This window comes from Rhincodon typus, chromosome 8 (assembly GCF_021869965.1).
Source record: "Rhincodon typus isolate 14 chromosome 8, sRhiTyp1.1, whole genome shotgun sequence".
Classification (NCBI taxonomy): domain Eukaryota; kingdom Metazoa; phylum Chordata; class Chondrichthyes; order Orectolobiformes; family Rhincodontidae; genus Rhincodon; species Rhincodon typus.
The window spans coordinates 18890076-18901208 of NC_063339.1; the positions used below are offsets into that span (position 1 = coordinate 18890076).

The 11133-nt window shown below is 41.7% G+C and overlaps 1 protein-coding gene across 1 annotated transcript in view; it reads right to left on the reverse strand.

The window, feature by feature from the left end:
- The window catches only part of sel1l (SEL1L adaptor subunit of ERAD E3 ubiquitin ligase), a 46863-nt gene extending 36788 nt beyond the window's left edge, over positions 1–10075 (reverse strand). The window contains exons 1-3 of the mRNA XM_020512258.2: positions 9738–10075; positions 2518–2555; positions 1637–1799 (exon numbers count right to left, since the gene is read on the reverse strand). Of these exons, the coding sequence (XP_020367847.1) occupies positions 1637–1799; positions 2518–2555; positions 9738–9834 (298 nt within the window). The 5' untranslated portion in view covers positions 9835–10075. The remainder of the gene's footprint in view (positions 1–1636; positions 1800–2517; positions 2556–9737) is intronic.
- Between the last annotated feature and the right edge of the window lie 1058 nt (positions 10076–11133).

Below are 11133 nucleotides of genomic sequence, written 5' to 3' on the forward strand. Positions count from 1 at the left end.
AGGTAAAATAATAGCACAGAGAATTGGCTAACTAACAGAAGACAGAGTTGGAATAAAGGGGGCATTTTCAGGATGGCACAGGGTGCTTGACAGAGCAGAAGCAGAAACAGAGAGGTTTTTCCCCCTTTTTGGGAGAGTCTAGGACAAGAGGACAATCTCAAAGCGGCTGCCCAGTTAAGGCCAAAGATAAGGAGGATTATTTTCCGAGGGTAGTGAATCCGGAATTCTTTACTGCGGACAGCGATCAAGGTGAGTTTAAGCATATTCAAGGCTGAGATTTTTTAATCAGTAAGGAATTCAAGGGATTTGGGCAAAAGACAAGAAAGTGGAGTAAGGGTTATTAGATCAGCCATAACCTCACTGAATGGCAGAACAAACTCAATGGACCAAATGGCCTCCTTCTGTTCATACGTCTTATGGCCAATAAAGAGAAAAATAACTGCTGCGCAATTAAAAGCAATCAGATTGCATAAAATTCTGAAATTGAATTAAAAATGTATCAAATAAAAGTTACAACTTGTTAGTCTAAAATGTAGTGTGCATTATGCCACATTATTCATTTTTCTTTTATATATATGGTCACATAATGCAATTAGTTTGAACTTCAAACAGAAACCAAAATGAAAGAGTATAATTAAATGTGCAAGACAATATTTCACTATTTTCTACCAATTACACCTCATTTCAGTTTTTCCAGATTTAAAATAAAATCAAGTTTATGTAACTATGCTGATGCACAAAAAGGAGTTAAGTCAAAATGCTCACTTTACAAACAAAAAGCTGGCATTTGGCTTGATGTTTATCCTTTCACTTACCATATAAATATAAAGTATTGAGTCTAAGATAATCTATTAAATAGTTTAACCCGACCAATTTATTAGATTCAATGTTTGAAGAAATACATGTCCTGAGAGAGAATAAATTTATTTTCTGCCTTTTCTCTCTAACATATTGACTACATAATTGAAACTCTTTCTTTGTGTACGTGGCACAAGATTAATCACGAGGAGAAAGGGGGGGGGTTGGAGAGAGAACAGAACACCTGCATAAGCCACCACCAACTTTGGCTCATTACAGCTCATGATTGATATGATCAACTATTCTATTTTTACATGCAAGAGTTTCAGATGGAGTTAAACAAGCTCCTAAAATGTGTTGCTGAGGGTTGTTTGTTAAGCAATCAAGATAATACAACCCAGAAAGGAAAAATCCCTTTACCAAGGCACTGGAAGCAAATTTAGAATGCTGCATTTAGTATCACTGGTAAAGTCATGGGAGTGCGTGTCTACATCACAATCTCAATTTGCAATTGATTAATGCTAATCAGAACTAAAACGTAACAGCAACCCACTGAATGTGAAAATCAAAATTCTGTTAGAAAATGAATATAGAAACCAATGATAGTCATAACCCATTGAATAATTTCAGTCATATCCACATTTTTAATATTACTATTAAGAGATTCTTTGGACATCAAGTCATTCCTTTCCTTAGTCTTTGCATTTTTTACCAATATGGTTCAGCCTGACACCAAGTTATGCATTTGCCTGCGAGGTCATTGAGGATCCACTTTGGGTTAAAGTTGTTTTCAGTGGATTCCTTTGACGGTGGGTGATTAGATGATTCTCAGGCTCACCTTTTATAACATCTTCCATATCGTCAGTGATTGGACTATCTTCTTCAGAAGGAGATTGCTGGGGTTCTTCAGCTTTGCCTTCCCAGACATCATCTTTGGAATCTATGATCTGCCCAGCAACTACACGCGCTTCAGCTGGATGATCTTCACTTTGTTCATTTGTCTAAAAAGTAACATGCACACAAAAAGGTACAATGTAAGTAAAATTTGACAAATATACTTTTCTCACAACTCCCTTATGTTCTTCGTATGCCCTTCCCACATTTTTTAAAAAGCGAAAGAGTTACCTCTAGAAAGTTAGAAGTGCATTATCATCTAAAAAGATTCTAACTACTGCATTTTTCAGAAGACAACATTACTTTCAAAGAATGCACATTAACAATTTAACTGATGTAGAAAGTGGTTAAATACTGGATTTCCAGTGAGGAAAATGACTACATTAGCAGGAAGCATCACAGCTTCAGATCACTGATAAAGGTCTGGCTGATGATCATAATCAGAGACAGTAGAAATCTAAGTGTCAATTTAAGTAATCATCTTACTCATGCTGTCATTTATGCTCCACAAGTCTTTGCTCACTATCTAATCTCATCAGCCTATTTGCCCATTTCTTCTCCTGTTATGTTCTTATGGGATCATTCTCTTTAAAAATACATCTACGCTATTCGCCTCAGCCAGTATGAGGTAGGACCTTCTATATCCTTACCACGTTGGTGGAAGTTGGTCCCCTGGATTTATTAGTGGCTACTAAAGCCCAAAGAAAAGCTTATAAAAAGTACTTGCAAAGCTCTCAGGTCTGGCAATCCAGCACCACAAAATCCTACAATTCTAGCATCTCTCCAACTTATTTTGATATGGTTGGTCACAACATGAAAGATTACCTTTGAATCCAGTGATTCATTGTCAATTTCTTGTATATCTGTAAAAAGAGAAGGAAAAGCATCATTCATCAGGGTGATGATACATTTAATGTTCTGAGGAAGGGTCACCAGACCCGAAACGTTAACTCTGATCTTTCCTTCACAGATGCTGCCAGACCTGCTGAGCTTTTCTGGCAACGTTGTTTTTGTTCCTGATTTACAGCATCTGCAGTCTTTTGGTTTTTATTTAATGTAGATTGACGCATATAATTTTAAAATGCAGGAACAATGTAATAAATAATTTAATTCATTATTCAATAATTTAATACCTAAAGTCCACCACATGATACTGATCAAAAATGTTTTGACATAAAATTGTATGGCAAAGTTTTCTCTATTAGTTTAAAAATGCAAACTTTTCCAAAACATTTTTAAAATTACAGCTAATAATTATGGGTGGTACAATTACTTGTATTTACATGGTCTGCTGCAGAACAGAAACTGTGCTGTTCATTCAACACATCCAGAAAGTTCAATATCTAGAAAAATTAGTCACGTTATAGAAAAATCAGTAAATACTTGCAAGTGAAAGTTGCATAACCGATCATAATCCTGTCTACTAATTTGGCAATTGGTTTAGTCTGTATAACATATTTCAACAAAATAGATGTGTTACATTTTTGCGGTCGTTAAATTAAAGAACGACTTTTCCGTTATAAGAATGCAAGAACTGAGTGGGAAATTTGGCCCTTCAAGCTTGTTCTGCCATTTGATACCATCAGGACTGATCTCATCTTGGTCTCAACTTCACTTTCCTGCCCACTCTCCATAACCCTTCAACTCAGTGCAAATTAAAAATCCTTCACTATCTCCTTAAGTTTACTCCCTGTCCCAGCATCCACTACATTCTGGGGCTAGTGAATCCCGCAGATTCACAACCTTTGAGAGAAGTAATCTCTATTCACGTCTGTTTTAAATCTGCTGCACCCTATGCCAAGATATGAACTCTTGTTCTAGATTACCCCATAAGGAAACATTCTCTCTGTTTACTTTGCCAATCCACTTTAGCATCTTGTACAGCTCAATTTGGATCTCCTCGCATTCTTCCAAACTCCAAACAGTATAGGCTTAAACTGCTCAATCTCTTAAGACAATCTCCTCAGAGCATAAAACAGTACAGCACAGTAACAGACCCTTCAGCCCACCATGTCTATGCCATCCACGAAACCAATCTAAACCAATACCATCTGCCTGCACACACACTGTATTCCTCTATTCTTTGCTTGTTCACGTGTGTGCCTAAGTGCCTCCTAAGCATTGCTAGTACATCTGCATCTACCACATTCCTGACAGCACGTTCCAGGCACTGAAGACTCAAAAAAACTCATTTTGCACATCATCTTTAAACTTTCCCCATCCCACCTTAAACCTACGCCCCCAGTATGACATTTTCACCCATCTTTGGAATCAATCTAATAAACCTCCTCCAGTTATGTATTCAATGCAAATTCCACTATCTGCCATGGCAGCATTCAAACCTGGGCCACCAGAACATTATAGGTTCTCTGGATTAATAGTTTAGCAATAATGCCACTACTCGATCACCTCCCTTTTCTCATTAACTGCTCCAGGTTAATGCTGATCAACCTCCTACCAAACTTGTACAATCTAGTGGAAGAGTATACACTTAGTAATCATGCGATGAGTGGTAAATATTTACATTTTAATTGTGCAGCCCACCTTGATGCAACTATATCCCTCAAGTAAAGGAACGAAATCGTATGAAATACTCCAGAGGTGTGATTTCACTAACACCTTGTACGGTTGCAGAAACACTTTCCTACTTTTATACAGTATTCCTTTAGCAACAAATGCCACCATTCCATTTGTCTTCCATATTACCTGCAATAATCATGCTAGCTTTTTGCAATTCATGCACAAGGACACGCAGATCCCTTTGCACTAAAACACTCTGAAGTTTCTCTCAATTTAAATAACAAGCTGCCTTTTTTCTATTCCTCTAACCAAAATAAATAATTGTGAAAATCCAGGATCTGTTAACAATCTGCTGTGTATAACTGACGTGGGATTCTAAACATTCAATCCTACATTTCTGTATTTGTCTTCGAACACAAAAATGAACGTGCACTAAAGTCAAGAGTTTGGGTCAAGCAAATCTTTAACATTCTAGCAGGCTTTCTTTGAGCAGACACAGAAGATGCTTCCATTTGTTGGTGAAATCAAAACCAGAAGCTATAATTATGATGCTGCCAATCATTAACCAACCCAACAGCATATTCAGGAGGAACTGTACCCAGAGAATGGAAGTTGCTCCCACCAAGAATAGCAATCAAATAGAACTGGTATGTTTAAATAAGAAGTTAGGCAAAGAAGATGGAAGAAATAAAAGATTTATTAATGAGCTTAATTGAAATTGAAAGCTTGTAATGCATAACCACTTGCATGAACCAATCGGGAAAACCGTCTGTTTTCATGCTGTACATTCTACGTACATAGTCAATTTGAACAGCATGAGACATTCTCCAGCTGGACAAAGCAATCTTAATTGGTGGGGTAGGGTCTGCTGCCTCCTGATTAACTAATTTGCCAAAGTAGACCAGTCATCCATCAGTATATTTAAATACTGCATGAAGTGACTGGAGAAACAGCACATCCAGAAGTCTATACAACTCAGTCTGGTCCATAAAATTTAACGAAAATCTGTTACCTGGGCCATAATCCTCAATTGTTTATGAACTGTTTAACAAAAATAAATGCTCACCTTCAAGGTGGGCTGCACAATTAAAATGTAAATATTTACCACTCATCGCATGATTACTAAGTGTATACTCTTCCACTAGATTGTAAAAACTAAACAGTACTTACAGTGCTCCCTCTTGGGCAAGATCAGTAGATTTCAAGATTATTACTAAACGGAAGCCAATTTCAAACTTTTTTTTAATTCATTCATGGGATGGAGGCACCAGTGGCCAGACCAGCAATTACTACCCATTCCTAATTACCCAGAGGGTAGTTAAGTGTCAACCACATCACTGCGGAGCTGGAGATTATGCAGACCAGACCTGGTAAGGACGGCAGTTTCCTTCCCTGAAGGACATCAGTGAGCCAAATGGGCTTTTTTCCTGACAATCAACAATGGTTGCATAGTCATTAGACTTGTAATTCCAGTTATGTATTCAATGCAAATTCCACTATCTGCCATGGCAGCATTCAAACCTGGGCCACCAGAACATTACTGGTTCTCTGGATTAATAGTTTAGCCATAATACCACTACTCGATCACCTCCCTTTTCTCATTAACTGCTCCAGGTTAATGCTGATCAACCTCCTACCAAACTTGTACTCCATATTCTCCCACTTCCAATATTCAGGTCCTCATTCTCTCTTGCAATACAGCAAGAAGTGGTAACAGTTTCACTTCCAGTCAGGCCAGCTTCTCTGTCCATTTCCTTAACACATTCACAGCAAGGTACAATGTGAAGTTTACTGGGAAAAATCCCCAGACAATAAGTAAATAAATGCAGTGTGTCAGTCAGAGATGGAGGGAAGGTTCAATGAGGAAAGAAATGATCAAATAGCCAGGATAAGGATAGAGACTTCCAACGACGGACATATAATATGCAACAAAGTACAAAGCGTTTCTTTAGGCATTCGTCTCATCTATTCATCCTCAACCAGCCCAATGAGTAGGGCTTTAATCTGCAGGGGTATCATGGGGAGGCAACAGCCTAGTGGTACTGTCGCTGGACTGTTAGTCCAGAGACCCAGGTGATATTCTGGGGACCCGGGTTCAAATCTCACCGTGGCAGATGGTAGAATTTGAATTCAATAAATATCTGGAATTAAGAGTCTAATGATGACCGTGAATCCAGTGCCGATTGTTGGAAAAACCCTTCTGGCTCACTAAATTCCTTTAGGGAAAGAAACTGCCATCCTTACCTGGTCTGGCCTACATGTGACTCCAGACCTACAGCTGACTCTTAACTGCCCTCTGGGCAATTAGGGATGGGCAATAAATGCTGGCCTAGCTGGCGATGCCCTCATCCCGTGAATGAATAAAGGAAAAAAAAATCCTGAAAAGAAACTTTTCCCAAGGTTACCCCAGTAATATGTTTCCTTCTCATTGGTTACTTGCCCTTAATTATTGTAATCGGTAACTTGACTGAACTGCTAGACTATCATACCTTATTGCTAGACATCATGGATCTACTTTAGCTCAAGAACACAACATGTCCCTCATGACAGGGGAATGAGCAACTTGTCATTAAACAGTAATCACCAATTTGGGCCCAAGTGCATCAGGCTGTCTATGAATAATACAACTGACCAGTGTTGAAATATTGTCACAAGCCTCCAAAACATATCCTATCACCACAGAGAGTTTGGAGCTTCAGCAGCAGCTGCTGCTGGATATCTACAACCCAATAAACGAAGGCTGAGACAAGCACATATTTCACCTGCTATTAGATAATATTCTCAAAGTTATCAGCATATTTCATAATTAACAAGATAAAAACATCTCCCTTTACAAAGTGACTTGCATTACGCGACTAATATCAAAATGTTTACTGATCAACAATACTTAGTACAAATTATGGCCTTTGCAGTAAGACTTGGAAATTGTTCGGCTGACTGCTCTCTCCAAGGAAGTCAATAGCAACGTGGTGTTTACAGGACTCTCCTTTCAAGCACTTCCTTTCATTGGCAAAAATTTTACCTTTAAAATGGATACAAGGCAGAGGAAGCCTGGACAATGCATTCTCAGCAATTCTAAGGAACTGTTTAGAAATTTTAAAAAGGGGCCACAGGCTGTTATATCTGCTCCATTCAGTAAGACCATAAGTAAACTTTTAACTCGAATCCTCTTTTCCACCATATTCTATGATAAGATCTTAAGAAACAGGAGTAGGCCATTCGGCTCTTCAAGCACGCTCCACCATTCAATATGATTATGGCTGGTCATACAGAAAAGTGGCAAACTTAAGACTTAATTGTATTCAATGACATGTTCATTGACCTCGGGAGGGAGTGAATGCTCAAATTTCACAACTCTCAACAGAAATTTCCCCACCTCCAACCTAAATGGCAACACCTTATATTTGGAATATGACCCTAGTTCTTGGCTCACTAGCCAGGGGAAACAACCTCTTAACATTGTAACCTCTTATTCTGCATCTTGAAGACTTTGCTTTTACTGAATTGTAAGCTTCGTCTCAGAGACTTCTCAATGTCCTGTAGTCAGGCTGGTACCAAATGCTGATGCCATGTGTCAGATGTGTGCTGCCCAAAGGCACTGTCTGCTGAGCAGTTTTCTTGGCATTTTTTTTGCCAGCGATGGTTTATTATTGCCTTCCACTCGAGTTGTGCAAAGTGATAGGTCCAAGTCTATCTCACCAGAACAAGAATCTTGGGCTGCTTTATTCTTAACCACGTATAAGCCATCCAACCCAAGCTAATCAGCCTAATGAGTACTAACAATTCTGAAGGATGCCCCTGGAAGTAATAGGCAAGTAAAGAATTTGCTTTTTCTGTCCATCACAGGGCCATGTTTTCTCACTTTAAAAGGAAGTTAGAAAAGCAAAGGCATTTTGGCATTAAGGCTGCATTGTCTCAACATAAAGGTATGAAATATTCACAAGACGAAATATTCACAAGACAAAACATTCAGATTATTACCACCAACAATGAAGTCTGCTATCATATTTTATAAACAAAACTAAGTTGCAGCTCCCATAAACAAATGAAATGAATGATGACTCCTGTTGTCTTTGGTCACTTGCCAAGAAAGCCTCTCAGCATCATTCCCTGCCTGCTCTGTGGTACATTGCGGTGATGGTGGTTTTGGGGAGCGCGGGGGTGTTATATTTTACATTAAACCATTGTTGTTACCAGTATTATGCAGATGGGAGGGTGAGCATATCCGTTCACATAATCCATGGCTTTACCTCATTTCTTTTAGTTAGCAAGGTTGATATTCAACATAAACAAGACAACAACAGTTTCAGGAGAAGCAAGAACTGCAGATGCTGGAGTCAGAAACAACAGTGAGGAGTGGGAGGAACACAGCAGGCTAGGCAGCATCAGAGATGCAGGAAAGTCGACATTTTGGGTCAGGACCCTTCTTCAGAATGGTTTCGGTATGCTATGTCAACACACTGCAACTTCTGGTCACAGGCAGCTGGTGTTCAGATGGAATAGTTTTGGTCTAGTGGGCTCCTTCAAATTCTCAAAAATGGAGCACTTCAAATGCCATTAAAAATCATTTTCAGGATATAGGGACCATGAACTGGACCTGAAGTCTATTAGTTAATATCCCCCACCACGAACAGTAGTTTCGTACAGCAGTGTTCTTCTAGGCAATCTGAAGTCAGATGGGAGCAAAAACAGCAGTGAACCAACTACATGCAGCTTTCATAGCAGTCAGAGATAGTAGGAACTGCAGATGCTGGAAAATCTGAGATAACAAGGTGTAGAGCTGGACGAACACAGCAGGCCAAGCAGCAATCAGCCATCTTTTTCAATTTAGATTGTCAGAGTGCCATGGGTGGGTTATGACTAGGCTCAGCAACAAAGTTACTTGAAGAGAATCGCATATCAGTGTCTTGTGACGCAGTGATAACGCCTCTACCTTAGGGTCAGTAGACTCCAGAATAAGGCCCACCTGTCACAGCAGTATGCTTTAACTTATAGGTTTATTTGTTTCCCCTTAAAATGGGTGAGCTCTGGTGATGCAGTGGTACTGTCCCTACGTCTGGACCGGAAGGATCGAATTCAAACCCCACCTACTCCAAAAGGTGGTCAAGTAACGTGCCTGATCAGGTCGGATTAAAACAAAAACATATCTACTATACAACCCAAAACAGTCAATCACAGAATCAAAACAGTGCAGTAAGCGAGACCATTCAGCCCATCCTGAAGGCACTTGCTCCCCTCGCGTTTTTGTTTTAATTCACTGGGATCACAAACGCAGGCACGCAACAACGAAATATTTCCACACCAACAGTATTACTGCGGGTGGGCGAGAGGTGTGACGGTCAGTGCCCAAGGCCCTGACCACATCCCGTCAGTGGAAGGGAGAGGGGGCGAAATCTGAAACACAACTGTTGGGGGTTGGGGGGCGGTGGGTGCGCGAAGGAGAGGAATGGAGTCAGGAGCCATGCCCCGAGAAAGAAGCGGTACACCCGGTACCAAGAAGTGGTGCCAGGAGGCCGGTTACTCACCCCCTGAAACGGGCTTTGGCCCCGTCACCAGGATCAGCAGCAGCAACAGTAACAACAGAGGCCAAATGCGGACCTTCCTGATTTGATTTCCACTCATTGCCCTCCTTGTACTTCAACCCGATTTTTTTTCTCTCTCTCTCTCTCTCTCTCTGCGGTGATGATAACTGCCGCTCTCGCCGGTCGTCGTCGTCCTCTTTTTCTTCTTCTTTTTCTCTCTCAGAGACACCAATACTTCCCTCAGGCCTACTCAGCCATGGCCACCGCCGCGGCTTTTTATCACCTCGGCCGCCGTGCGGGCCAGCCAAGCGCTGGCCAATCAGCCGCTCCCACACATCGCTCAAGGCGGCTAGACGCCACGTCTCCCACTACATGGCTCTTTACCATTGGACGGTGCTCGCGGCGGGCAGCCAATGGAATCACACGTTTCCACCTTTACCCCCCCCACAACCTATTACCATACGGCAGTCCCATCGGCGATTTCCACCCCCTCCCCCAAACATTGCGGAAAAAAACCGTGTGTGTGCAGAGCGCAGGCGCGCAGAGGTCACGTGCACTTTACGGCTCCACGGTTCTGGGGGCGGCGGCAGCAAAGTGTGCCCCAGGGGCTGGGAGGGGGCGCTCTAGGCGGAGGTCGTGGTAATGATCTCCCAGTTTCGTACCAGATTAAAAACTGAAAAAAAACTACGAACGGTGGGAATTAACAATTCTGGGGAAAGGTCACTAGACCCGAAACGTTAACTCTGATTTCTCTTCACACGTGCTGCCAGACCTGCTGAGTTTTTCCAGCATAACAAGGTGCAGAGCTGGATGAACACAGCAGGCCAAGCAGCATCATAGGAGCAGGAAGGCTGACGTTTCAGGCCTAGACCCTTCATCAGAAAAGGGGAAGGGGAAGGGGAAGGGGGTTCTGAAATAAATAGGGAGAGAGTGGGAGGTGGATAGAAGATGGATAGAGGAGAAGATAGGTGGAGAGGAAACAGACAGGTTGAAGAGGCGGGGCTGGAGCCAGTAAAGGTGAGTGTAGGTGGAGAGTTAGCGAGGGGATAGGTCAGTCCAGGGAGGACGGACAGGTCAAGGGGGCGGGATGAGGTTAGTAGGTAGGAGATGGGGTTGCGGCTTGAGGTGTGAGGAGGGGATAGGTGGGAGGAAGAACAGGTTAGGGAGGCGGGGATGAGCTGGGGTAGTAGGAACTGCAGATGCTGGAGAATCTGAGACAACAAGGTGCAGGGCTGGATGAACACAGCAGGCCAAGCAGCATCATAGGAGCAGAGAGGCTGACGTTTCGGGCCTAGACCCTTCATCAGAAAAGGGGGAGGGGAAGGGGGTTTTGAAATAAATAGGGAGAGAGTGGGAGGCGGATAGAAGAGGGATAGAGGAGAGGATAGGTGGAGAGGAA